Source organism: Pollicipes pollicipes, unplaced genomic scaffold, assembly GCF_011947565.3.
Source record: "Pollicipes pollicipes isolate AB1234 unplaced genomic scaffold, Ppol_2.1 Scaffold_7231;HRSCAF=8579_pilon_pilon_pilon, whole genome shotgun sequence".
NCBI classification, from domain to species: domain Eukaryota; kingdom Metazoa; phylum Arthropoda; class Thecostraca; order Pollicipedomorpha; family Pollicipedidae; genus Pollicipes; species Pollicipes pollicipes.
In genome coordinates, this window is record NW_023597034.1 from 30,785,346 (window position 1) to 30,813,299 (window position 27,954).

The 27,954-nt window shown below is 56.2% G+C and overlaps 4 protein-coding genes across 8 annotated transcripts in view; 1 reads left to right on the forward strand and 3 right to left on the reverse strand.

Annotated features, from left to right (window-relative positions):
- Window positions 1-17,713, reverse strand: part of Rme-8 (receptor mediated endocytosis 8) — a 76,367-nt gene extending 58,654 nt beyond the window's left edge. For 2 of the 3 annotated variants that reach the window (XM_037234573.1, XM_037234571.1), the window contains exons 1-8: window positions 17,686-17,713; window positions 10,752-10,848; window positions 10,344-10,430; window positions 9,806-10,076; window positions 8,670-8,870; window positions 8,093-8,235; window positions 5,751-6,002; window positions 3,620-3,766 (exon numbers count right to left, since the gene is read on the reverse strand). In XM_037234573.1, the coding sequence (XP_037090468.1) occupies window positions 3,620-3,766; window positions 5,751-6,002; window positions 8,093-8,235; window positions 8,670-8,870; window positions 9,806-10,076; window positions 10,344-10,420 (1,091 nt within the window). In that variant the 5' untranslated portion in view covers window positions 10,421-10,430; window positions 10,752-10,848; window positions 17,686-17,713. The other variant, XM_037234572.1, reaches the window with a different exon arrangement.
- Window positions 17,714-18,014: 301 nt separating this feature from the next.
- Window positions 18,015-20,033, forward strand: EMC5 (ER membrane protein complex subunit 5). The gene is made up of 3 exons (XM_037234574.1): window positions 18,015-18,357; window positions 18,676-18,832; window positions 19,505-20,033. Exons 1-3 carry the CDS (start codon window positions 18,279-18,281, stop codon window positions 19,599-19,601), a joined length of 333 nt encoding a protein of 110 aa, XP_037090469.1. The 5' UTR covers window positions 18,015-18,278; the 3' UTR covers window positions 19,602-20,033.
- An 839-nt stretch (window positions 20,034-20,872) lies between these two features.
- LOC119109985 (uncharacterized) lies at window positions 20,873-22,996 on the reverse strand. The gene is made up of 3 exons (XM_037233732.1): window positions 22,587-22,996; window positions 21,316-21,509; window positions 20,873-21,020 (listed from the first exon to the last, which is right to left on the reverse strand). Exons 1-3 carry the CDS (start codon window positions 22,653-22,655, stop codon window positions 20,873-20,875), a joined length of 411 nt encoding a protein of 136 aa, XP_037089627.1. The 5' UTR covers window positions 22,656-22,996.
- Window positions 22,997-26,022: 3,026 nt separating this feature from the next.
- Window positions 26,023-27,954, reverse strand: part of LOC119109512 (RING-box protein 2) — a 44,995-nt gene continuing 43,063 nt past the window's right edge. For all 3 annotated transcript variants that reach the window (XM_037233148.1, XM_037233150.1, XM_037233147.1), the window contains exon 3: window positions 26,023-27,066. In XM_037233148.1, coding sequence (XP_037089043.1) covers window positions 26,891-27,066 — 176 coding nt within the window. In that variant the 3' untranslated portion in view covers window positions 26,023-26,890. The remainder of the gene's footprint in view (window positions 27,067-27,954) is intronic.

Consider the following 27,954-nt stretch of genomic DNA (forward strand, 5'->3'; position numbering starts at 1 on the left):
CTCATCCGGCCAGCGGCCGCCGACTGCACGGACGCCGCGCGCGCTCCCGCACCGCTCACTTCCGTGGCGATCAGCCGCCAGCAGTGTCCACCGCGGCCACGGTCGGCACGCACAGCTGCTTGCTTCAAAAGCGGATGGCACGCGACTTCCGCGCAGCCCCTAGCACATCAAATACCAGCAGAACCCGCTAATGGCGACACGGTAGTCCTCCAGCCAACTCGCGGTCCTGATACTGAGCCGAACAGCCGAGGGGCGTCGGGAGAAGCAGACCAGAACGCGGTCCAACAAGCCAGATTGGCGACGCTGACAGGCTAATTTCATCAGAGTAACTCCAGATATACTTCTTCTTGGCGTTTTGGGTAATACATTAACCTTATCAAGATAGAACCAATAAAATCACTCAGCGGCGTGGGATGAGCGAGGCAGTAGCAGATGTGAGAGCTGAGGTTATGTAAATGACGCAAAACACGAACCTATCGAAGCCAGGGACCATCGGCAACCGGTACCAGCAGCTCCCATGAATGCGTTGGGAAGCAGTACCGTTTACGAGAACCTCCCAGGTCTGCACACATTCATGCAGCATTTGCACGTTAGTTCACAAACAATCTAGCGTGGATTCTACAGCTTCTGACCTATCCTCGAACGACACACAAAGACAGTGTCAAAACAGCTGTATTCATTGCTGAATGTCGTCCACAGCACTTTGTTATATTGTTGCGCCTCGACGAAGCGCTGAGCATGGCACAAAGACGATGGTACAGCTCGTTCTAAACTCTTATTGTCTTCGAGGGAAGGTCATACTCGTAGAGCAACACGCTGCATTAACGTTCCTCGCACAAACAGTGAGAAAGACAAGCATATAAATCGGCTTGAAAAAGGCTCGCCACGAGTCCAGCTACGCTTGCCAATTCATGCAATTGATAACTTACAATGATATACGGCTTCTTAAATTTAACAAAGGCATTGCAAGGGCTCAAATGCTTTGGCTGCATATAAGTTACACTTAACAGAGCTATGCGCCTGCGGAGTTCCCACGACCCAAAGCATATTACTTAGCTCGCAGCGCCATACATTCAAAAACAGTTTCACAAAAGTGGCGCTGGCCACTTCCGGTCGACTATCAGCGATCGCATGGGTCGGAAAGTTTCGAGATTTATTAGCACCTTGTAGCCGCTACATTCGCCTACTTTGCACTCATTTCCCCATCTTCGCCAGCTCTGATTGCTAAGATCCGACCTATTAAAAACGACCACGACAGCTGTGCATAACAGCACGTGACTGCCGGCACGCATCGACTCCTACCTTCGTCTGTACGATCGTCCGTGTTTGTGCCGCGTCAGAGGCCGCTAGCCTCGTGTGACTGCGCCGGGCTGGCGAGACCAGAACTCGGTCTCGAACAGTGTTCTCACCCTCATCGTCGGTTTATGATCCTACGCGTTTGATGTTGATCCATTGGGGGCGGTAAAGATGCAGCGATTTTGCCATGTCACAGGAAGAGCTCGCCTATGCAGACAGTTTCTTTGGGAATTCCACCAATTTCTACAGCACGTTATTTAAAATTTGGACCGCTTCTGGTTGAAAAACACATGCCCCCGCGTGACAGCCGAACCGGACCGAGCTGGGCCGTTCAAGAGCAAAAATGCCTTATCGCTCACGTAAGCTCACTCGGCCGGCGGCCACACTAGTAATGACTTCATGCTCGAGAACGAGATTTCAAATTCAAGGCCATGGCCCATCCGAAAAAAGAAAGTAAAATATATAATTTACTAGCTTCTTTTCGAGCCCAGCAAACACGAACAATTAAATATTGTAGCTTTTGCGCTTTTTATTTGGTCGCAACGCAACTTACTGAAGCGCTGCAACAAGGAAATATCATGCGCTCGTTTCACATTGGGCCCAGATTCGGGCTTAGACTTTCCAGAATTACCTCAACGCAAAAATACGAAAGTTGTTACTAATACGACTCCTGATTATCGTTTCGATACATGCATGTTGCCGAAATATCAACGCACCTGTCTGCCCATTCTCCTAGTTTTCTCTGCGAGGAAAAAGGCTATCACTACTGTCCAATCAGTGCAAAAATAAAACGCATTGCAAGAACAAACTAGACACTAAGTAGATAAGGAGGGTGCACCCAACTGATCACATGCTTAGCTCGAATGCAACTGTAGTGGCAGGCTCAGTCTCTGCACCCTTACACTGAAAACGCTGTAAATAAAACCAAGTTTGCCTTTATCTCTTGCCTTGCATTGCATTCCCTTTGCGGTTAAACATTGTCGGTAAAAACACAACAAAAAGAAAACAAGAACTTACAAGCAGAGCCCTTCGTCCCTACTTCCTATGCTCACCCATCACTACTACGTACTCATGCCTTCCTCGTATATTGCGAAAAATGCAGTGTTCTCAGGACTACGATGCAAAATATAACTAGGTCATAAATAACAAAACTATAGCCTTCTTGTTGAAGGTCACCTACTTACAAAACCATGATTGAAACTACTCTGAAAATACCACAACCCCCCCCCCCCCCCCACAAAACAGAAGTCTAAAAAGAAGCCCTTCTGACATCATTTTTCTTGAAAGCACGTTGCTACATGCTGTTTATGCCCGTCGCCTAGCGCGCGCCAATACTGCGTGCCAATGGGCGGTCCATGTCCCCTGCAGTACTCTTGCGTGGTATTTGAGGCAGACCTATCCTACGCATATGTGGCTTCGGATACTGACATTACGATGCCCACACTGCAGTGCTCGAAACACTATCTAGTTCCCGTCGGACCTTGATAATCTATGTCTATGTATGACCGGCCGCCAACGGACATCTAGACCGGGACTTTAACACAGAGGAATTCCTGAGCCTGTGCAGATGTGCAACAGCTCGGCCCACTGTCTAGCATTTGCAGAACGTGCGAAGACGCTCAGGATGCCCACAGGACTCAAAGCACGCCCACGAGACTCAAAGGACGCCCACGAGACTCAAATGAGGCTCATGAGACTCAAAGGACGCTCACGCGACTCAAAGGATGCTCGCGCGACTCAAAGGACGCTCATGTACCCAGTGGTCGAAGTTCCGACCTTGCAAAGTTTCACCCGACAGACCATGACGTCATCGCGGCATCTTTTAATTTCTCGCAAATGGTAGCCCTCCATCACGGCCTGGCATTTGCAAACACCACATAGACCAGCTGACCTCATAACCGTGACAGCGAATTTGCCCACGATCGAGCCATGGAACGACCCCAGCTGCCTGCTCACCATTAGAATGATACTGAATTTCAGGGGTGCTTCTGAACACCGGGCCCGGGTCTGCCATTGTCGGCGTATCCAGGACGTCGCCACGTCTCAGCCCACGCGCAATGTTCCAGTCCACTCACAACGTCTGCGACTCGCTTCCTGACAACCGGCAGCAGACACCGCGTCTTCGCAGCAGACACTGCGTATTCGCACAACACACAACCATCCGCAGTACGGCGCCACGCAGCCCAGCCGTGCAGGCCACCGCCTCACAGCCCGCGCCGCGCCCAATCCCAGCGCCCCCATCCCCCTCCCCACGGCCGTGCCGGCGGTCGGCCGGTCAGCCACGCCTCCTCTCGACGCCCGCTGGCGACGGCCGCCCACTCACTTGAGGTGCATCGACTCGACCTCCTGCTCGACGGCGGTGAACAGCGGCGCCAGCCGGTGGCCGCGCGGCGTTGGTGTCGAGCGTACATGTACGTCCACGTTGCCGGCCGCCCGCACGCTGTCCAGGAGAGACGCCAGCAGCGAGTCCCTGTCGGCCGGCCGAGGTCACAGTCAGACGGACGCACGGGGCCAGCGAGGCCCTCTGACGTATCATGCACGGCCACAGTGCCGCGCCTTGGCGCAGGGGCTTCGCGGCTCCGGCGGTCACTTGCACCGAACTCCCGCCCTCCCCTGCCTGACGCTCAACTGGCCGTGCCCCGGCTCCGGTGGTCACTCGCACCGAACTCCCGCCCTCCCCTGCCTGACGCTCAACTGGCCGTGCCCCGGCTCCGGCGGTCACTCGCACCGAACTCCCGCCCTCCCCTGCCTGACGCTCAGCTGACCGTGGCGCGGCTCCCGCGGTCACTCGCACCGAACTCCCGCCCTCCCCTGCCTGACGCTCAACTGGCCGTGCCCCGGCTCCGGCGGTCACTCGCACCGAACTCCCGCCCTCCCCTGCCTGACGCTCAACTGGCCGTGGCGCGGCTCCGGCGGCCATTCGCACCGAACTCCCGCCCTCCCCTGCCTGACGCTCAGCTGGCCGTGGCGCGGCTCCGGCGGCCATTCGCATCGAACTCCCGCCCTCCCCTGCCTGACGCTCAGCTAGCCGCGGCGCGGCTCCGGCGGCTACTCGCACCGAACTCCCGCCCTCCCCTGCCTGACGCTCAACTGGCCGTGGCGCGGCTCCGGCGGCCACTCGCACCGAACTCCCGCCCTCCCCTGCCTGACGCTCAACTGGCCGTGCCCCGGCTCCGGCGGTCACTCGCACCGAACTCCCGCCCTCCCCTGCCTGACGCTCAGCTGGCCGTGGCGCGGCTCCCGCGGTCACTCGCACCGAGCTCCCGCCCTCCCCTGGCTGACGCTCAGCTGGCCGTGGCGCGGCTCCGGCGGCTACTCGCACCGAACTCCCGCCCTCCCCTGCCTGACGCTCAACGGGCCGCGGCGCGTTCCCGGCTGTCAATACCATGGGTCGTGCAGAGCCCGACATCCCGCCCAATCCGCGTCCGCGTGCCCAGACAGTGCGCACATAACGCGCTGGCACACACACTGTGTCGGCGATTCCCCTCTGTCGTATTGCCGCCGGCAGCAGCCTCCGACCTGTGTCCCCCCACTGCTCTTTTACACCACGACTACCAGTGGACGGGTGGCATTTCCGTTTCTGTTCCTGGCCGGCGTTGTCCCTGGTACAGTTCCGTCCCTGGCCGTTTTTCCCCTTCACCTCGGCATTCCACTTGACCGTCCACCTGGCGAGAGTCTCTGAAGCTGGATATTTCCACGCCAGTGGCCCCTCCCGTCTACACCTCACTGCAAGCCAGCAAGTAGTTCCGTTCCTGAATCACTCCTTTATCTGTTCCCCGACCACATGCCCACATATCACCCGCCGGGCACCCTCACCCCGGGCACCACCTCACCCGCCGGACACCCTTCCCCCGGACACCACCTCATCTGCCGGACACCCTCGAACCGGGCACCACCCGCCCGCCGGGCGCCCTCACCCCGGGCACCACCTCATCCGCCGGACATCCTCGAACCGGGCATCACCCGCCCGCCGGGCGCCCTCACTCCGGGCACCACCTCACCCGCCGGACATCCTCGAACCGGGCACCACCTCATCCGCCGGACATCCTCGAACCGGGCATCACCCGCCCGCCGGGCGCCCTCACCCCGGGCACCACCTCACCCGCCGGACACCCTCACCCCGGGCACCACCTCACCCGCCGGACATCCTCACCCCGGGCACCATCTCACCCGCCGGACATCCTCGAACCGGGCACCACCCGCCCGCCGGGCGCCCTCACCCCGGGCACCATCTCACCCGCCGGACATCCTCACCCCGGGCACCACCTCACCCGCCGGACATCCTCGAACCGGGCACCACCCGCCCGCCGGGCGCCCTCACCCCGGGAACAACCCCACTCGACGAACACCATCAAACCGGGCACCACCTCTCTGGCGCCCCGTCAGCCGCCGCCCCACCCTCACCCGGCATCACCTCCCCCACCGGCGCACCCTCACCTCGGGCACCAGCTCACCTGTCGGTCGACAGGTAGCCGCGGACCTGGCCGTCGTTGTACTCGACGGCGAACGTCTGGCCGCTGTCCTGGTGGCGCACCAGCGCGAACACGTGGCTCAGCGGCCGGAGCGTGCAGACGGCGTAGCTGGCCGGGTCGCGCTCCAGCAGGCACGTCTCGGAGAGGCAGAGCGTGCGCCGCACCGGCTCCCGGTGGCGTGGCGACGTCTTGTGCACCGAAAACTCGGCCATCGACGTCAGGTGCTCGTCCGCGCTGCCGGCGGCCCGGCGTCAGCGTGGCAGGCGGCGCGCCGGTACCCGGGCGCGGGTCACGGCGTCAGGGATAGGCGTCAGTGTCGGGCGGCGCGCCGGTACCCGGGCGCGGGTCACGGCGTCAGGGATAGGTGTCAGTGGCAGGCGGCGCGCCGGTACCCGGGCGCGGGTCACGGCGTCAGGGATAGGTGTCAGTGTCGGGCGGCGCGCCGGTACCCGGGCGCGGGTCACGGCGTCAGGGATAGGTGTCAGTGTCAGGCGGCGCGCCGGTACCCGGGCGCGGGTCACGGCGTCAGGGATAGGTGTCAGCGTCGGGCGGCGCGCCGGTACCCGGGCGCGGGTCACGGCGTCAGGGATAGGTGTCAGTGGCAGGCGGCGCGCCGGTACCCGGGCGCGGGTCACGGCGTCAGGGATAGGTGTCAGTGTCGGGCGGCGCGCCGGTACCCGGGCGCGGTCACGGCATCAGGGATAGGTGTCAGTGCCAGGCGGCGCGCCGGTACCCAGGCGCGTGTCACGGCGTCAGGGATAGGTGTCAGTGTCGGGCGGCGCGCCGGTACCCGGGCGCGGTCACGGCATCAGGGATAGGTGTCAGTGTCGGGCGGCGCGCCGGTACCCGGGCGCGGTCACGGCATCAGGGATAGGTGTCAGTGTCGGGCGGCGCGCCGGTACCCGGGCGCGGGTCACGGCGTCAGGGATAGGTGTCAGTGTCGGGCGGCGCGCCGGTACCCGGGCGCGTGTCGCGCCGTCAGGGATAGGTGTCAGTGTCGGGCGGCGCGCCGGTACCCGGGCGCGGGTCACGGCGTCAGGGATAGGTGTCAGTGCCAGGCGGCGCGCCGGTACCCAGGCGCGTGTCACGGCGTCAGGGATAGGTGTCAGTGTCAGGCGGCGCCGGTACCCGGGCGCGTGTCACGGCGTCAGGGATAGGTGTCAGTGCCAGGCGGCGCGCCGGTACCCGGGCGCGGGTCACGGCGTTAGGGATAGGTGTCAGTGTCGGGCGGCGCGCCGGTACCCGGGCGCGTGTCACGGCGTCAGGGATAGGTGTCAGTGCCAGGCGGCGCGCCGGTACCCAGGCGCGTGTCACGGCGTCAGGGATAGGTGTCAGTGTCAGGGAGGGGTCTCGGTGGCGCGGAGCGATGCCGGAGCGTCGGACGAAGCGTCGGTGTCCGCTGAGGTGTCAGTGTAAGGGGAGCGGGTACGCCGACTGTCGAGAGGAGCATCCGAGTGTCGAGAAGCGGCAGTGTCTGGGAGCGGTGCCATTGTCAGACGAAGTGTCGAACGGCCATCGTGACGTCGGGCGAAGTTTCCGGGTGTCGGGCGGAGTGTGTCGGACGATGCCACAGAGCACCGGGCGGAGTACCGGAGCGTCAGGCGGAGTGTCGGAGTGTCCGGCGGCACGCCAACCGTCAAGTGCGCGAAGAGCGTCGCACGAGGAACTGTTCACGCGTGCTCGGCGGGCGGCCGGCAGTCTGCCGATCGACCTGTCCCTACAAACCGCCCGCGACAGGTGGTCCGGTCAGGCGGGCCGGCGGCTACGATGCCGTAATTGGCGGCGGCGCCCCCCGGCAGCACCGGGGCACGGGGTTCGTCACGGCCTGCTCCGCCGACGCGCGCCGACCGACGGGCGGACACGGGCTTTCCATGCAGAGCACATTCCTGCCACAATCACATCTGCCCGTGCACTAAGAGGGACTGGGAGTGGCAGATGTGGCACGGTCCCTGTGATTATACAATATGCGGATGGCTAAAGTGACTAAATGACTAAATACCAGGTTAACAAGGCACAATGATCTACCAGGGAGCCCTTCGCATGTCTCCGACAACAAGCAAAAGAACGCGTGAGTAACACGTTGCGATAAATGAGATCGAAGCACAGTCCTGTCCGTTTACACTAGATTCAGCACGAAAAGCCAACATACAAGCCAGCTGCTTGCTTACCTAAATGATCAGAAAAACCTGCGCCGCATGTGCCACTATTCACCTAATTTGCCATTTTGTCCGTTCTCCACACATCGGAAGACACAGTAACGCACATCCGCTTCAGCAGCGCGAAGCCGGCCGAGACGAGCGCGTAGCGCCGCCTGAGGTCCGCACCTGTAGTGTCCTAGCCGGTGTTCGGTGAAGTAGCCGAGCGTGATGGGCTCCTTGCGGACGGAGACGGCCACGCCCACGCACCGCTGCGCCTTGTCGGCCATCAGCCGCAGTATCATGTCCCGCTTCTCCGAGGCGAACAGGTGCTGCCGGCCGGCGAGAGGGGGCGGGTCAGGCGCGACCCCGTGGCATAAACCCGAGGCTGCCCGGACACGTCCACGCGGCCTCTCAGCCGGCCAATGACCGCGACGCGCGCCAGTGACGTCACCACAGCAGCATCCTACCTTGTAGCACGGCTATACCAGTGTGGCGAAGACGTCGGACAGTTACATCCGCAGCGTCCGTCATGTGACAGCAATTGTCCGAATGACGACAGGATCCATTCTGTCACAGCGTCCGCGCAGCGAACACTAACTACTCTCAACGCTTCTGGGGGCATGGTGGGGCGTGACGTCACGCTCCGCAAATGATCCTGCACACTCATGCAGATCTGACCCAGCAGACCCGCCTGCCCCTTCCCCCCCCCCCCCCCCCCACACAGTGCTGCCAGCCGGTCGGGCGCCGCCGGGTGGGCACGCACCATGCGGCCGAACCGTCCACAGATGACCACGAAGCCGCCGGGGTAGTCGGAGACGGGCGCCACCGCCTCCACGTCCTTGTAGTGGTACGAGGCGACGACGGCGCCGGTGGCGGCGTCCAGCTGGTCGAGCGAGCACGGGCCCGCCTCCAGCACGGCCGGCTGACGCGACTCCGACCAGTGGTGCTTGAACGCGTTACATCGCTGCCGGAGACGGGACACGCCGAGCTATCGAAAAGCCCGAGGCGGCTTCACGCGCTGGGTGGCGGTGAAAGCCATCTTCCTCAGCATATCTCATGCGTATCAGAATCCATCAAGCTGTCGTGCTGCACACGTGATCATGACTGGAGCAAGAATGTGCGGCTAGCGCGAATCATGGGCTGGCGTTTACAACTGAGCCTACGAGGAAAGACAGCGGCAAACAGTTACTGCAGACATCTTGAATTTCGCTATCAGGGCGGAAGCTGGCGACACTTGGGAAAACGGGGCTCACCAGACACACTGACCTTATCATTAACACTGCCAACGGATGACGAAAAAACGTCTCACAAAATTAAACGTAAATGTTGCTGCACCACGCGTCCATACCTACCCCCGCATGGTTCGCGACTTGGTCGCGCCCCAAACTGTGCCAAGCGTCCTAATTGGAATTCTGTGCACCATACATGCAGGCCGATAGCAGCCATGCCCACAAGCCCGTCTATCCAATTTCCGGGACGCAGTCACTGGGCGCCAGCCAGCCAAGTCACGCCATTACACTTCGATTCATTGACCGCCCACCGCACCCCACCCCTCCCCCCTCCATATCACATGCTGTCCTCTCCCAGTCACCGCCGATGCCCGCCGCCCTCAAAGCACACAACAGGCAGCGGAACAGCACGAGCCGTGGGCACGCAGCTGAGCCAGCGACAACCCTGAACCACGAGCCCGTCTTCTCCGGCACCCCTCCTCCCCCCCCCCCCCCCCCCCCCCCCCCGTCTCCCCTCCCCGCGCGCGCTGCGCACCTCCCGGACGATGCCGGGGTGGCTCGTCTCGCCCTCGCCCCAGAGCTCGCCCGGCGCCGCTCGTCTGTCCCCCCTCCCCTCCCCCTCTTCCCCAGCGGCGGCCGCTTCCGCGACACCGGCCCCGCCCGCACTCACGAACGCCTCCTCCTGCGGCTCGCCGAAGCCGGCGCGGAACCGGAGCGTCTCCGTGATGAGCTCGGCGCGGTGCTCGCTCGAGAAGCGCATCGTCTCTGTCTTGCGGCCGCCGCCCTTGCGCACCAGGATGGTGAACTCGTGCGGCGAGCCGCCCTTGGCCGCTGGCGCGATGCCCATGAAGTCTTCATACAGCCACTGGTTGGTGGCCTCCATAGAGCTCGGGTTGTAGGTGGACACGCCGGCCGAGCCGACCGAGAAGATGCGCCGGAATCTGTCGCGCGGGAGGGCAGCCCGGTCACCTAATGATCTCACCTCACTACATTGTGGGAGCATACAGATGCTGGACAGCAATGTGCAGCCTGGGCAGGGGTGGGGGTAGGGAGAAAATGGCAGTGCACAGTGCCCACAGCAGGCAAGTCACAAGGGTCGATGGCTGCAGGCCCTTCCAACGTCAATATGTACAAGGAAGTTGAAAAGTAGCGAGTTTAGTTGAAATGACAGAAAGAGTGGCACAAATGATGAACAGCTGCATACTCACTTTCCCTTCCATGAGTGCTTGGTAAGAAAGAAGCAGGCCACATCTTTGTTGTTCTTCAATCGTGGTTTGTCAGCCATATTTTACCCCCTGTGGAACACATGTGTGCTAATGAAACGCAAATGCATGTACTTGCTTATCACCACCATTCAACTAAACAATTATGCCTGAAATATGGCAGAGCAATAAAATGTGGCATGGGTAACATACTAAAATGAAACACATGAATACACTTTTAGATATTTTTACCAAATCAGATAAGAATGAAGGGACAGGTAAGCAAACTTGAACACACTGCAAGAAATATTAGCAATATGCAAGAATTCTTGCAAGACAAAAAATAGCATTGCATCCTGCACCATAAGAAGCTGCATGGCTAACAGGATATCCACCACACAAACACAAACTTACATGGATCACAATTTGCACAAGCAAGACTGGATCTTCACTGAGAGGTGGATGTCTACAGCTCTTTTGTCAATGGTGGTTAAATGAGCTCCACAAGTTTCTGAAAAGAAATGCAAATGATTCATTGACACCCAATTACATGAGTGCAGTGCTTTGCCGCTGGATTTCATTTGCCAGATTAGACAATGGCTGCAAATGCACACTCAGGTTGATGGCAAAACTAACAGCAATTTTATGGAATTGCCCATTGTTTGGCATTTTTTAGGCTTCTTACATTGTTTTGGGAGATAAAATTACTGTTCAACATTGGATATAAGTCAAGTGTATTGAAAAGCAAGCATGAAACCCTGGCCCGAGTGAGGCTATGTAACCAGAGTTTGAACACAAAATGGAAGTCAGCTGAACAGGTTTAAAAGCAGACGCATGAAAGTTGTGATAGTTGAAATGCATCATCATATATGTGTGCCCAGCCCAGTTGAATGGGCTGAATCTCAACACACAATTTTGGCACAATAGATGATCTGCATAATATCATTCATCTGTCATTTTCTTTATAATAAGCCAGTGGCACAGACACTATAAAGGAGACCACTGTGCACACCACATTAATGACATTAGTATTGTCTTTATTTAATATTCCTTAAAAAAGCTGCAACAGAATATAAAGGTTTGAAAAACTCACAACAGTTCTTCAGTCAAAATCCCACAAGTTAATGAGAGCATGACAGAGCCTCAAGCACATTTAAGCAGAGACAGCCCAAGGTGGCTGCTAATGAATGGGAGTCCAAAAGCCCGCAACCTTTTGGGTACAGGGAATGTTCTATGTGAGCTAAATAAGCTGCTAACCATTATACTGAACTAACAAACTGTCTATCATTACTTCATGGCATATGGTGATACTACTGAAAATTAATAACAAAGGTGACAATACCTAATTCCCTGGGTTTATCAGAGTTGAAAAACTGTCAATTGGGACAAACTCTGGGTTTGTCTGGGGAGCACATTTCGAAACCTTTCCAACAGACCCAATGCATTACAAAATTATAGACCACCTTTACCCGTATTATTGACATAAATACTCATGTTAGCATGGCCAAGAATTTGAACAGAATTTGAGAAATGATGAAAAAATCAGATCGGTAATTTTTTACTTGGGTACCTGTATGGCCGACGGAGGGAAGAGCTACGCTAGCTGCAGGGTTTCGAGTATTGTCGTGCGGGGCAAAAGCTGTGAGGTATCAGCTAACATTGTGACGTCACTGAAAATGGTTTTGCATCGATCGGGACCGGGGTTCTTTCGGGCCGACTGAAGGCTATAAGGCTTTTGCTTGTGATATGATGTCACTGGTATTCGGCTGGGTATGTGACGTCACCGGTCGTGAGTATGTAAGGCTCTTTTGGGTCCACTGAATGCCGTAATGCATCAGCTGGCCATGTGTCGTCACTGGTATTCGATTGAACATCAGGCGCGGCCGGCCTCGTCCCATCTTTACTTTTCGTACCTGTCTGCTGCAAGCATTTGCGTGCCGCATAAAGGTTTGACCGAATTACCCCAATGTGTGACGTCCCTAATCATCACTTCATACGAGTGCACTTAGGCCCCACGACCACGGTGTGTCGTGGTCCGCGAAGTATCACCGGATAGCGTGACGTCACTGGTATTCGAATAAATACTGGGCGCAACAGGCCGTGCTTCATTTTTACCTTTGTACTTGTCTACTGCAAGCATTGGCGTGCTGGATGAAAGCTGCCGAACCACCTGAGTGTGTGACATCACTGGCCATGAGTTCCAACGGTGCTTTTCGGCCAACTGAAGACCACAAGGTGTCAGCTAGCGACGTCACTGCTATACGACTGTAAGACGTCAATGGCCGTGGGTTTCCACGGGCCCTATAGGACCGACGAAATGCCGTTAGGCATCAGCTGGCGATATGACGTCACTGGTATTTGGCTGTACATCAGGCAACAGGTCATGCTCCATTTATACCTTTCGTACATGTCTGCTGCAAGTATTGGCGGATTTTTTGTGCGGCCAACTAAAGACCATAAAGCATCAGCTAACGATGTGACGTCGCTGGCACTCGACTGTGCGTGTCGCTGGTCATGAGGTTTTACGGCCTCTTTTGGGCCGACGAAAGGTCATACGGCAATGACTGAAGATGTGACGTCACTGGTATTCGAATGAACTTCGGGCGCGACAGACCATGTTCCACCTTTATCTTTGGTACCTGTCCATTGCAAGCATTCCCGTGGAAGGCTCTGCCAAATTACCTGAGTGTGTACGTCACTGACCATTAATTTGCACACTCTTTTGAGCCTACTATAGGCCACAAGGCATCAGCTGACGATATGATGTCACTGGGTTTCGACTAGACACCATGCGCGACAGGCCATGCTCCATCTAAGCCATGTTTCGTCTGTACCTTTCGCACCTATCTACTGCAAGTATTCGCGCGACACAGAGGCTCTGCCGAATTACCTGAGCGTGTGGTGTAACTAGTTATGGGTTAACTCGGGTTTACTCTGGCTGAATGAAGGACATCAAGCATCAGCTGACGATATGACGTCACTGGTATTCGACTAAACTCCAGGCGCGACAGGCCATGTTCCATCTTTACCTTTCGTACCTGTCTCTTGGAAGTATGGGCGTGCTGAATGAGGGCTCTGTCGAGTCTCCTGAGTAAGTAACGTCACTGGTCAAGAGCTTTTTACGGGACCTTTTGTACCCCCAAACGGTATAATGCATCAGCTGATGATATGACGTCACTGGTGTCCGACTTAACATCAGGCGCGACAGGCCATGTTCTATCTTTACCTTTCGTACCCGTCTATTACAAGTATTGACGTGCTGAATGGAGGCTCTGTCGAGTCTCCTGGGTGTGTAACGTTACTGGTCATGAGTTTTTTCTGGCTCCTTGGAACCCTCTATAGGGAAAAATGCATCAGTTGACGACATGATGTCAGTGGTGTTCGACTTAACATGAGGCGTAACAGGTCATGTTCCATCTTTGCCTTTCGTACCTGTAAAGTATTGGTGCGTTAAATGATGGCTCTGCCGAGTCACCTGAGTGTGCGACGTCACTGGTCATGAATTTTTACCAACTATTTTTGGCTGAGCGAAAGCCATAAGGCATCAGCTAACGAAATGACGTCACTGGATTTCCACTGAGTGTGTGACGTCACTGGTCATGAGCTTTTACGGGCCTTTTTTGGCCGAGTTCAGGTCATTAGGTATCAGACAACGTTATGGCGTCACTTGTATTCGAATTAACATCAGTTGCAATAAGCCATGTTTCATCTTTACCTTTCGCACCTGCCTACTGCAAGTATTCGTGCGCTACAAAAAGGCTCTGTCGATTCGCCTGAGCGTGTGGTGTAACTGGCCATGAGTTTGTGCAGGTTTACTCGGGCTGACTGACGGACATCAAGCATCAGCTGACGATATGACGTCACTGGTAATCGACTAAACTCCAGACGAATCATCTGAGTGGGTGACGTCGCTGGTCATGACTTCATACGGATTCACTTGGGCCGCCCAAGGCCACAAAGCAACACCTCCCGTGAAGCATCACAGGATGATATGTCGTCACTGTTATTCGACTTAGCATCAGGTCCAACATGCCACGTACTTTCTTTACCTTTTGGACTTGTTTATTAAAGGTACTGACGTGCTGAATGAAGGCTCCGTCGAATCTCCTGAGTGTGTGACGTCACTGGTCACGGGTTTTTTACGGGCTCCTTTGAACCCATTTTAGGTTATAATGCATCAGCTGACATGACGTTACTGGTGCTCGACTAAACATCAGGCGCAACAGGTCATGCTCCATATTTGCCTTTCGTACCTGGCTACTGCAAATATTCGCGTGCTATATGAAGGCTCCGCCGAATCACCCGAGTATGTGACGTCACTGATCATCAGTTGGTAGGAGGTCACTTGGCCACCTACGGCTACGGAGTTCCGCAGCAGAGGTGGGAGATGCACCATAGTTAAGCACACTAATTTTATTGTGCGCACCATTAAGTAACAACTTCAAACGCAACGGGCTGTTTCAACGACTAAAATTTTGAACAAAAGTAAACACAAAACAAAGGTGATCCCAGCCCACAAACCGACGTATATGCAAAGCTATTCCGCCCGACATCACAGGATGCGCCCCTGAGCAGCTACGGTCTGGAATGCCCTGATGGCTAAATAATAAATAAGGGCGCCTAGCGGCCATAAGTCTGGGCCACAGCCCGAATATCAGTGACGTCATATGGTCAGGTGATGCTTGATGTCCTTCAGTCAGCCCGAGTAAGCCCGCGTAAACTCATGACCAGTTACACCACATGCTCAGGTGATTCGGCAGAGCCTTTATGTAGCGCGCGAATACTTGCAGTATGAGGTGCGAAAGGCAAAGATGGAACATGGCCTGTTGCGCCTGAGATTAAGTCAAATACCAGTGATGTCATATCGTCAACTGATGTCTTGTACCCTATAGGTACAAAAAAGCAGCCCGTAAAGAACTCATGACCAGTGACATTACACACTCAGGGGATTTCACAGAGCTTTCCTTAAGCATGTCAATGCTTACAATAGACAGGTACGAAAGGTAAAGACGAACATGGCTTGTCGCGCCTGGTGTTAAGTTGAATACCAGTGACGTCACATCGCCAGATGATGCTTGATGTCCTTCAGTTAGCCCGAGTAAACCCGCGTAAACTCATAACCAGTCGCACCACACGCTCAGGTGATTGGGCAGAGCCTTTATGTGGCGCGCGAATACTTGCAGTAGATAGGTGCGGAAGGTAAAGATGAAACATGACATATTGTATCTGATGCTTAATTGAATACCAGTGACGTCATATCGTTACCTGATGCCTAATGGCCTTAAGTCGGCCCAAAAAGGCGCGGGAAAACTCATGACCAATGGCGTCACACACTTAGTGGATTACCAGTGACGACATATCGTTAGATGATGCCTAATGGCTTTCACTCGGCCAACAATAGCCTGTAAAAACTCATGATGACGCACTCAGGTGATTCGGCAGAGCCATCATTAGGCTCGCCAATACTTTAACAGGTGCGAAACGCAAAGATGGAACATGACATGTTGTGCCTGATGTTAAGTCGAACACCAGTGACATCATATCGTCAACTGAAGCATTATACCATATAGGGGGTTGAAAAGAGCCCATAAGAACTCTTAACCAGTGACATGATATAACACGCGAATGCTTGCAGTAGACAGGTACGAAAGGTAAAGATGGAACATGGCCTGTTGCGCCTGATGTTGAGTCGAATACCAGTGACGTCATATCATCCCGCGATGCTTTACAGGATATGATGCTTTGTTGCATTGGGCTGCCCAAGTGAACCTGTATAAACTCATGACCAGTGACGTCACGCACTCAGATGGTTCAGCATCACCTTGATATAGCACGCGAATGCTTGCAGTAAACAGGTACGAAAGGCAAAGATAGAGCATGGCCTGTTGCGCATGACACCTAGACGAAAACCAGTGACGTCATATGGTCAGCTGATGTGGTATGGCTTACAGTGGGTTCAAAACAGTCTATACAAATTAATGGTTAGTGACGTTACACACTCAGGTAATCCGGCAGACCCTTCCTTCAGCATTCAAATACTTGCAATGGACAGGTACCAAAGGTAAAGATGGAGCATGGCCATGGCCGCCTGAATTGTATTCGGATACCAGTGACGGCACATCTTCAGTTAATGTCGTATGACCTTTCGTCGGCCCAAAAGAGGCCGTAAAATCTGATCACAAGTGACATCACACACAGTCGAATGCCAGTGACGTCACATCATTAGGTTATGCTTTACGGCCCTCAGTTGGCCCCCAAAGATCCATAAAAATGCATAAGATCCATAAAAATGCATGACCAGTGACGTCACACACTCACGTGATTTGGTAGTTTTTATTCATCACGCCAGTGCTTGCAGTAGACAGGTACGAAGCTAAAAATGAACCTTGACCTGTTGCGACCAATATTTAGTCGAATATCACTGACGTCACGATACCCAGTGATATTTCACGGAACATGATACACCGCGGCCGTGGGGCCTAAGTGCACTCGTATCAAGTGATGATTGGTGACGTCACACATTCAGGTGATTCGGTCAAGCTTTTATTCGGCACGCAAATGCTTGCAGCAGACAGGTACAAAAGGTAAAGATGGAATAAGGCCCGTTGCGCCTGATGTTTCATTGAATACCAGCGACGACATATCGTCAGGTGATGCTTTACGGCATTCATTGCACCCAAAAGAGCCCTAAAGCCTCACAACCAGTGACGTCACATATCCAGTCGAATACCAGTGACATCATATCGCTAGCAAATGCCTTGTAGCCTTCAGTCGGCCCAAAAGAACCCCGATCGATGCAAACCCATTTTCAGTGACGTCACTACGTCGGCTGATACCTAACAGCATTTCTCCATCATGGCAGTACAGGAACCCTGCAGCCAGCGTAGCTCTCTCCCCACCGTCGGCAATACAGGTACCCAAGTAAAAAAAAGCCGGTTGCCTGATAAATCTAAAAACTCTAAGGACTCCGTGAGCCCTCAGAAGCACTGAGAATAAAATAGCATGTTACAATACTTTTATATGTGTTTACCCCATCTTTTCAATGTGGACATTTGTATGCATATTATTACCATAAAGCACTTCATAAAAGGAGATGCACATCCCCAGTACTCCCTTGCACATGAAACTGTGTATGGCCTAGGAGGAGCACGAAAGTATTAGCATGCGTCAACACGAACCAAAACAAAGCAGGCAAACCCACTGCTTCCGTCTGTCTACCATCGTGATACAAAACAATAACCTCCGTAGGGAAAGTATACAATGAGCTCTCAAACGCATCATGCATAAATTCTCAATCATTTTACTCGCGTAACACATCGAAATAAAAGTCGCGCCCACGAACATGCACCTGAATTTTAACATGCCGGATACCACATACAGACCCACTGTACCCACCCCCAGAACCGCCTGCGACAGTTACGACGCAGCATCTTGTAAACAAGCATTGTGATTATTTGCTACATGAATGGGGTATGTTGATATGCGAATGGCGTAGATAAATAATTGTGAAATGCATAAGGAAAATCAAATTTTCATCAATCTCATAAGTATATTTTTTTTTAAAAATGCACTTACACAGTTTGCTTAATCTGGTGACAAGAATGGTCTGCAAAGTAACGCAGATGTTTCCAATTATACGCACCAAGCGCTGCCATGAGATATCGTTGTATACGGGATTCGGAGTATCCCCGGTTGGGTGTCGCTCCGTTGAGGGGTTGGATCATTTATCGAGTGTTTTGATCGTAAAACATCTGTTCTCCCCCCAAAGTATTCATCCCAAGTCCCCTGTGTGACATCTGTGATTACAGCGGCAAACCAGGAGGGCGAAGCCTGGTTTCCTGACGTAGCTGGTTCGTGGGAAACTGGGCAAGATACTTTGCCGGGAACAAGTAGTTTGACACTCCATTTGTTTCATATTCACCGCTGCAAGTTTCCATCGTCATGGTATCATTATTTTACAAAATTATGTTTGCTTGTGGTATTTTGTCCCTGCTTCACACAGCATATTCTGCCACTCAGCGTAAGTACCTATTTCCTGATGGTGGCAATTGAGGTGTCATAAGCTTACCTGCTATGTTGAATTCTAGAGGATAGCATTAAATTGTGTGAGTTTATTGACTGACTGGTGTTTAAGATTGTTCTGCAGATAACAGATATTTTTGTTTCTACCCCACTTAGAATTTGTCAGTATTTCTCCATGAGTTGTAATATAGATCAGTAAAATATATTTGTCATTCAAAGGCCTTTATTTAGAGACTGTGTGGCTTGTTAAAAAATGTGAGCATGGTTCACTGCACTTGGCCTGAACAGTAAGTCACCTACTTTCTCTCTGTTGCAGACCGGTCGTACTTGCGGCTGACTGAGCAGGAGTTCACAGCGCTTCCTGCTGATATAATTGTGCAAGGCGTGCTCAGTCTCATCCTCAGCATGTATGCCATACTCTTCATAGCTGGAGATTTCCGGGAGATACGTGCTAATGTCGACCTTCAGGAAAAGTAAGACTGGTGCTTGTTGCACAAGCATGTTCTAAACATTGTCAGCATTGTGTGTTTGTGCTGTGGGTACTTTACAACTTGGTGTGAGCTTTGTGATGGTTTGCATATGTAAGCAAGAATTTACTGGTCTTGAATGCATGCAAAATTACCTGAGCTCATGATAAGAGTGATGCTGTAATCTGGTCCAGTGATGCTGAGTATCTCAGCTATCTCAGTTCTGTGGGCATGGTATACAACTAGCAGTATGAATAAATATGCATATAGCCTACCAGCATAACAGTTATCACCAGTGTGCCAGCAAATTCCAGTGACATAGATCTTGGGTTATACATGTGGCTATAATGCAGCCCTCTTGTTGCAATCAGGGTATGGCCCTATATTAAGGGACAGGGGTAAAGCTTTGGAGGGTAGGGTCTGCATGCTGATGTGTGGATTTTAGTTCAGTGTTTTCTTGTCATCACAGTAGAGACACTCATTATACAGCTTCCAGAATTATCTTTCCACTATGTGGTGTGCTCAACTTTAGTCCTGCATCACATTGCTTCCATTGTCTGTTTCATTCATTGCATGAGTGCACCTCATTTGTGGAATGTGGCTGGCACTGTGCAGTGCCCCCTCCCCTCACACAGCATTGTCTGACGTCGCTGACGTCGCCCGCCTTGCTTCCGGCAGGACGTGGGACACTGTCGGCCACCGGCCGTCCTTCATGGTGTTCTCGCACCGTGGTCGCTGTCTGAGCGCCCACTACCCGGCCGTGGTGGACGACTGACGCGCCGCCGCCGCCGCCGCCGTCGGTCACGTGATGACGGCCGCCGCCGCCCCAGCGCGCCGCGGCCAGACACCGCTGCCTCAAGATGCCCGATTCAGAGGATGGTGCTCGGTCTCCCGGGCCACGGGCGTCCGCGGAGGTGCGTGTGAGAACGGCTCCTCGCATTTACGGCCGTCAGCGTGCAAACTCAGCGACTGAAGCTATCGTGTATTGTCCTCTGATTTGCCCGCCCATCACTTTGATTATCCCATTGCTGGGAGCGTGTCCGTGAAAAGAGCAGACGGTGAGTGTAGATGCCCCGCTCTTTCAAGTTGTATGGATATGAGCGGTTCGAATAATTACCAAGAGTACTTCATGGCATCCGAACGAGGTTTCTGTAGTTTCAGTTCAGATGATAATCACCTGTATCAATACAGCACTGAACTGTGCGTCTACTCTTGTTCGTTTGCACACCACGCAGCCGAGAGGATGGGTGCATGGTTAAACCTCGCCTATGAACTCTATCAGAGCGTCCTCCGAGTCGAATCTAGAGAGCGGGGACCGAACGCCTGCCCGTTCCCCGCCCGGACACACACTGGCACCCGTCCTGCTGGGCCAGCAGCACCATCCCATGCTTGCGTAGCCTGTCCCTGACCTCCGGATCACGGGAGAGGTCGAGCAGCGGCAGCACGACCTTGCGCGGCTCGCCCTCGCTGTTGTCGCCGGTCTGGCCGCCGTCTGCGGGCTCCCTCCCGCGCGGAGGCTCCCCGCCGCGGCGCCGGCTCGTGCGCGCTGACCCCTGACCCGGCCGGGCGGGCGGCTTCGCCGATTGACTGGCGCGGCGGTGCCTGCGCGCCTTCTGCTGCCGGTGCTGCAGCAGCCAGCCGTCCGGCCACTGGTCGAGCGGTGACGTCACGGGAGAGCTGAGCGCGCGCGGCCGCGGCGCCGTCCGCTGGCAGAGCCTCAGCTGGAACACGGCGGTCGCAGTCACCGGAGGCGGTTCGCTGGGGTGGAGCCATGCACGGGATGTCGGGATTGGGCTACCCCAACGGAGCGAAAGCAGCTCACCTGTGTGGCAAGCTCGGAGCCGCAGACGTTTTATCTCGTTTCATAGCGACTCCGAAATATTGACTGACGCAGCTCGCCTCGGAATATCGAGAAGGGCTAGACTGAGTGTCACGCAATTGGGCTAAACGGTTTCTCCAATTGATGCTGAACGGTGCGATGCTGCAAACAGCTTTACATCGTTCATCGTGCTGGTGCTACAGCGAGAGGTACTTCGAGGGACAGCGCTAGTGCGCAGAGGCGCCACCGGCCGCGCCCGGCCGCTGTACCGGGTGTCCGCGCTGGTCATGGGTCGGGTCAAGGTCGGGCGGTGGCGGCAGCGGCGGGCTCCGGTCCACGCTGCGCGCTCTGCTGCGCCGTAGCAGCTGGCGGTACCTGCGGCGTTCGGCGGTGGACGGTCAGCCCGCGGCCACCTCGGGCTCGGCAGCTCGCCAATAACGCACGGCCCGGGGAGACAGAAGCGCGTGATTAGGATGGTTTCACTGGTGGAGTCCTGTCTTCTATCGCAGTTTTACAAGCGCCAAACTAGAGACACGGCCTCTCCACTTCTACCACTGTCGAGCAGGCCTGTACGGGGGTTTCTCAATACATTGTTTGTATTTTGCGAGGGAATTGAAAATTTACGCTGCACGATACCGGACACGTTTGCCAGAGAGCGGTCGCCGCTCACTTGTCGAAGTCCGGGTTGCGGTCGTCCATCCGTTTGGAGTTCATGATGTCGGCCAGTGCGCGCATGAGGCGGAGGTCAACCTCCAGCTGGCGCCACTGGCGCTGGCGCCGTTCCGCCCGCCGCCGGTCCGGCTCCACCACGTGGCGGGGCCTGCACGGCGGGCCCGCGTCCACCGTCGGCGAGGCGGAGGCCACCTGCGCAGCGGTCAGTACGCAGGTCAGTGCGCAGGTCGGTGCGCAGGCCAGCGCCGCCCGGCCACGCTTGGCGCCCGGGGGGAGGCGTGTTCTTCGGTGTGAGTAGGCGAAAAAGGAGATGTTGACCGAGGGGTGTGGTCGTGACCGAAACGCTGTAGTAAGAAGCAGGATATGAAGTCCTGCCTCCAGGATTTCCGTACGTGATGATTTCACCCGGCGTATGCGGTGAATTGTTTTAATCCAGGTCTTCGTCAACAGAGTTTTAGTGAGCTGCGGTTGCCGCGGCACAATCGATGATAAAATGAATACCAATCAAGTGCAAACTTGCTTTGCCATTTTGAAGATGGTGGGGAGCTAAGCGCGGATGGCCCACAGCTCGTGTGTTGTCCCACGCGGGTGCACGGGCGAACAGAAAACATCCACACTTGCTACGTTGGATTAGATGAGATGTAAATAAAATTAGATAAAAAGCTTCCTTCACTACTCCCTGAATTGAGAGCGGCATGCGAATTGGTGTAATTTATCTAACTCCGGTTCGTTAGCAGCGTTCTTCGACAACGAATCCCACAGCTGCGCAGCACCCGCCGGTGGTTACGACAGATGGGCGATATCCCAGGATCTTTCAACCACACCAAAGGGCCATGCTCACATGCTATGCAAACGTGAAAGCGCAGAGAGCCTCGTTAGGCGCATTGAGCCATTTGTGCACGATGCCTTTGCTCCCTGCCCACGAATGCTGTTTGGCTCCGAGGTGGCTCAGAGGATGCTTCAAACGGGCCGCCGTTTGCTGTCGCCGGCACATGGCGGGTTCTCCTGACCCCAGTGTATGAAGCTGAAAGGACTCAGTAGTCAGTGGTTCTCAAAACGAAATGGTGAAAACATGTTGAATAGTATGATGTCTGCACTGTCTGCGACGGTTTATGGCCAGCCGTTCTTTATATTACAACCGTCGCCGCATGATGTATCGCCGCCAGACGCAAGGGCTTTCTGGGAGCCGTAGCCGGTGAAGCGCCGCCCCGAACACAGCTTGACCGGTCAGACTCGGCCCTGGACGGGTGACCGGTCGGCCAGACTTACCCGCCTCCTGTGGCTGTTGAAGCGGCGGCGTCGGTAGGGCTCCACGATGATCATCTCCCGCCGCATCATGGTGCGGCTCAGGTTGTGAGCCACCTGCAGCCAGCCGCTCTCGCAGTCCGAGGCGTTGTCCCCAACAGCCGTCACTGTCGGTACCAGCCGTCGTCACCGCTGCCGCCGTCACCGTCGCCCCAGCCGCCGTCACTGTTGCCCCCGGCCGCCGTCACTGTCGCCCCGGGCCGCCGTCACCTCTGCCACCAGCCACGCCACTGTTGCCCCCGGTCGCAGTCACTGTCGCCACCAGCCGCCGTCACCGCTGCTGCCGTCACCGCCGCCCCCAGCCGCCGTCACCGTCGCCCCCAGCCGCAGTCACCGTTGCCACCAGCCGCAGTCACCGTTGCCACCAGCCCGTCACTGTTGCCCCCGGTCGCCGTCACTGCCGCCACCAGCCCCGGCACTGCCGCCACCAGCCCCGTCACCGTCGCCCCCAGCCCCGCCACTGCCGCCTTGAACCCGTCCAGCCACCGTTCCTCTCGTCTCTGGCGACGACATACGGGCGGCGGGGTCTCCCGCGCAACGCCGGGACACTCCGTCCGGGCCTCAGCCGATCCTGCGCGCGGCGCACGCCCCCTCCCCTCCCTCCGCCAGCCGCGTCGGTTGCCGCGGACGACGACTGGGTCGTCGCTGCCGACGCGTGCGGCCGCCGGCCGGTACCAGGCGGGGGCGGCACGGCGTCACCGGGCACGACCGCAGCGGTGACGGAGAGAGGGGAGAGGGGTGCGGAGAGAGGGGAGAGTGGCACGGGAGGAGTGGTCGCAGCCGGGCGCGCGGCCAAGGCCCGAGATCGCGGAGACGCGGGACGCATTCGGCGCGCAACTGCACGTAGCGTGTCTCGTCCGGGTTTCTTTCCACCCCAGATTCAGCTCAGGGGGGCAGCTGTACCTGTCATTTTGCTTCGTCGGCCACGTTCGCTCCGTGACGCGTGGCCCGTAGAGACAAAGTCAAAGAGAGCTCTGAGGCGCACCGCTCTTCACGAGCTCGGGAGCGTATATTCTCCTTCTCTGAATAAATTCATCCAGTGGCCACGAGACCCAGCAAAGCTACCGCACCGAAGTCCCAGTTCTGACTTCGCAGAGGAGGCAGGTCAATATCGGTCAATAACAGCATTAGCGTAACAATATCAGCAACTTCTTCACGGTCGAGAGAGGATTGATGCTCGTTAATCACTCTGCGCATGCAATGTCACTTCACTACGTTCTTGCGTAATCAAGCGGCTATTTGCGGCGCGGGGTACAGTTGCCCCAGTTAAGTCACATCACTAGGATAATTGCCAACGACGGGGGTGGGATGGGACCTTCGCGAGGATGAGATGGGACATTCTCGCAAAAAATGGGTCGAGCCTGCGGTTTTCTAGCCGCTCCACGTGGACGTGGGATCGGCTCCAGGTGGATGCGGAACCGTCACCAGGTGGACGTGGAATCATCGCCAGGTGGATAAGGAGCCGTCGTCCCGCCTGTCCCTTGTGTCTCCGAGCATCGATCACGCTCGTCTCGTGCTCTGCCCCGCAGCCGCTCGGGTTATCGACCTCGCGAGCCTCCCCCCCCCCCCCTGCACACCTGAAGCCCTCAGTCTCATGTGAGTCTTCGCTTATGGGTCGCACACGCGCGTACGCGCGTTATCGGTCAAAGGCGCTGGTGGTATTGGCGTGGCGAGGGAGGCGACAGGCCACTGGGGTTAGATGTTTGCCAGACCCGTGCGGTGTGAATAGCATCAGACCTTTTAACCAGGTGAGCGCGATATCGCTGGATGCGCCTGACATGCAAGTCTGGATGATGACCTGGGTGACGACCTGGATGACATGCAAGCCAGCTGGCGCCTGGATGATACGGCGCCATGCTTCTGTGGAGACGCGTTGGGACAGAGCGAGCTCCACCTCAGCACCGACTGCGGTCGGGCCGCGCGGATTCAGCTCGGAATGCCCCGAAGCCAGGGCCCAGGTCCTCACTGGCCCTGGCTCCGCCCTTTGAAATGACGTCATAGATACACGCCAATGGAGAACGCCTTTAGTTCTGAATATGGGCACAAGTAGAACCAGCTGATTCAACGCCATGAAGTCATACGGCGCGTAGGAAGGGCGTAGGAGAATATGCGATTATTAGTTATTGGAAAGTGATCTGTGGTAATGTCGACGACACTTGCTACATGAGATCGAGACCTGCCTCCTCGCCGGTCACACAGGACCGTCAACAGCGCATCGAGCGACACTAGACGTTTCTACGTCAGCAAAGACGACTTCTTACTTGCAAACGGAAGCACGCTCTTCGCCTCTCGACCGAGTAGGGAGTGGGCTTGGGCCGTGCGGTCATCGGTAACGAATGTGCTGCGCCGAAGTGAAGTAGCGACTTCGACCGCTGGATTGCAGAGATCGGGGCTCGGGGCGGAAGTTCAGCTTGCGCCGATCCAGGCCCGGGGCGTCGGTGGGCAGACGAGCGTTCCGCGGCGCCTTCCGTGGCGTCGCCGACGGGGCAGACGAGCGGACAGACGGCAGATGTCGCCCGTGGGGCAGACGTGCGGGCAGACGGCAGATGTCCGTCAGCGTCGCCCGCGGGGCAGACGAGCGTGCCGCGACGCCGTCCGTGGCGTCGCCGGCGGGGCAGACGAGCGGGCAGACGGCAGATGCCGCCCGCCGGCGTCGCCCGTGGGGCGGACGAGCGGGCCGCGGCACCGCCCGTCGGCACGCCATCTGTTTGCTCAGCCCGTGTCATGACAGGTGGGCCCTGCCAGCCCGACTTCTCGCGAGGCGCGCGTGTTTGGCGGGAACAAATGGCACTTCCGCGCCAGGGTATCGGTCAAGTCGATGTGCACAGGCGGCAGTCCCCCTGTCATGGTGTGGAGCAGGCGTTTTGTTGGAATAACTTATTTTGCTTAAACGCACCGTGTGCTTTTCTTGGCCACGAGAATGTGTGTACGATCCAAGCAGTTCTGCATCTTGGACAAGCGTCTCTCATGTCCGATGTCTGTGGCATGACGAAGTAAGTACACCTACTTGACATGTCATTAATGGCAATCCGCGGCATGATTTCAAGCTGGAAAAGCGCCGTCTACTCACTATATTTTCTATGAAATATTTTGACACGGAGAGCACAACTGGACCACACAACCAGTCGCTGGGAATACTCAAAGTGAGGAGCCAGTCGCACGAGTCACCATCACGTGTTTTACCACCATCGACTGACTGGGTAGCCGTGGTGCGGAGCGGCCCATAGTAACGACGTGCCCACATATCGTGTCCCTGGGAACGCCTCTGCCGTCATCAGTCTACGATCCGGGGGCCTCAACCCGCCGCCGCGCCCCTCGGACTCGAGCCTGGTGACGCCCCTGTCCGCGGCCGCAGGACACAGTCCGTCCGGCGGGCATTGAAGGCCCTTCCGTGCTCACGCGTGGTGCCCGTTGTGTATTTTTGCACACAAATGCATACAGACGCACGGACGTCGAACATGACGCCTCGTTCGGACCGACATCGCTCCAGCAAATGAGGCAAACACGACCACGACGTAGTCCCACTTTCATCACAGCTGAAATCCGCTCTTGGCCTTCTTTCAAAGTAGTCAGGCAGCTTTCTAGACCAGGTTAGAGAAGCATGGCCACACATTCGAGTGCCAAGAGCAGCGTGCGTCCACAATGTCATTAGCACAACACCACCGTCGTGCGTGTGGTGACTACCAGGTCGGGTGTTTAACATCAAGGTTGGAAGTCCAATGGTGAAGTTGGAATGAAAACACAAACACAAGACACGATGCGTTTGACAGATCGAGCCAAAAACCATGGCGTATCAGCATAGCACAGCAGCACTATAATAAGCTGGAACTCACGAGTCGCGGACAAGGCTGTTCACATTCACCACAATCAGCGAGACAACAGCCCTTACCACACGGTTCCAAACCACGGTAAGGTCACTTCCGTGAAGTTCCGAGCGGGACTGTGGTTGTAAGAAAATTTGAACGCGACGAACAGATGTGATTTTGCTTTTCGTACCACAGCAAATGTCAAAAGAAATTACCTGTCATCACACGGGGCTCAAAGTGCGTGGTGTTTCATCGCATCTGAATGCCAGCATTTATATGCAGCCAGTCGAGACCACGAGAGGAGAGCGCATGCGCACACATGGCCTTACAAACGTCAGGGCGTCAGCAGTGCTTGACAAAATCACCGTGTTCGGCATATGAAAACGTCACGCACAGCAGAACGAAATCCAGACTGCCATCTAACGACGCAATACACAACCTCTGTTTGCGAAAGCGGCCACCTCATTTGCCGATGCGCTGAAAGCTCCAGTCGCGCTGGCAGAGCGGGCAGCGATTGTTCTTCTGCAGCCACTGGGACATGCAGCAGTTGTGGAAGGAGTGGTTACACTCTCCCCAGATCACCACACAGTCGTCCTGCTTGCTGCCGGAGGCCTCCGACTGGCAGCGGTAGCAGGCGTCTGCAACAGACCACGCGCTGGGTCACGGGTGGCACGGGACGCGCGCACGACACACGCCGCTTCGTGGTCAGGCGACCCTGATCCACGCGCCTAGCCACGGCAGCAGGCAGGCTTGACCCGGTGGAAGGCGTGACACGGCCCACCGCCGACACAGCCATAGTGACCTGAGAAGCGGGATTGGCATGCATTGTATATGCATCAAAAGACGTGAGAGGAGCATGGACACAACCATAGCATGATTGTCCATCGTTTGCAGCGGCCGGTTCATACGCTGTCAATGAAGCCATTGGCGAAGCAGATGTGATCATATGCCGACCCGTGCACGGTCTGGGCTGTTTATGTATGCAGTCCCGTGTCGGGAAACATTCCGCACACATGGCCGTGCCAACGATCCGTAATGCAAACCTAGCAAACCCTGTCAGGACGCTAAGTGGTGCACCAATAAACACGGCGCGACACGACAACATGTCGTGGTCACAAGCCATTCAACAACACCACAGGCCAGCGAACGTCGCATCGCAGCTATTGCCAACGATCCACACACGGCTGGCGCCGGAGCCGCAGGGAGAGCACCGGCGTCATGCTGACGCTGGAGCCGCAGGGAGAGCACCGGCGTCATGCTGACGCTGGAGCCGCAGGGAGAGCACCGGCGTCATGCTGACGCTGGAGCCGCAGGGAGAGCACCGGCGTCATGCCGACGCTGGAGCCGCGGGGAGAGCACCGGCGTCATGCTGACGCTGGAGCCGCGGGGAGAGCACCGGCGTCATGCTGACGCTGGAGCCGCGGGGAGAGCACCGGCGTCATGCTGACGCTGGAGCCGCAGGGAGAGCACCGGCGTCATGCTGACGCTGGAGCCGCGGGGGGAGCACCGGCGTCATGCTGACGCTG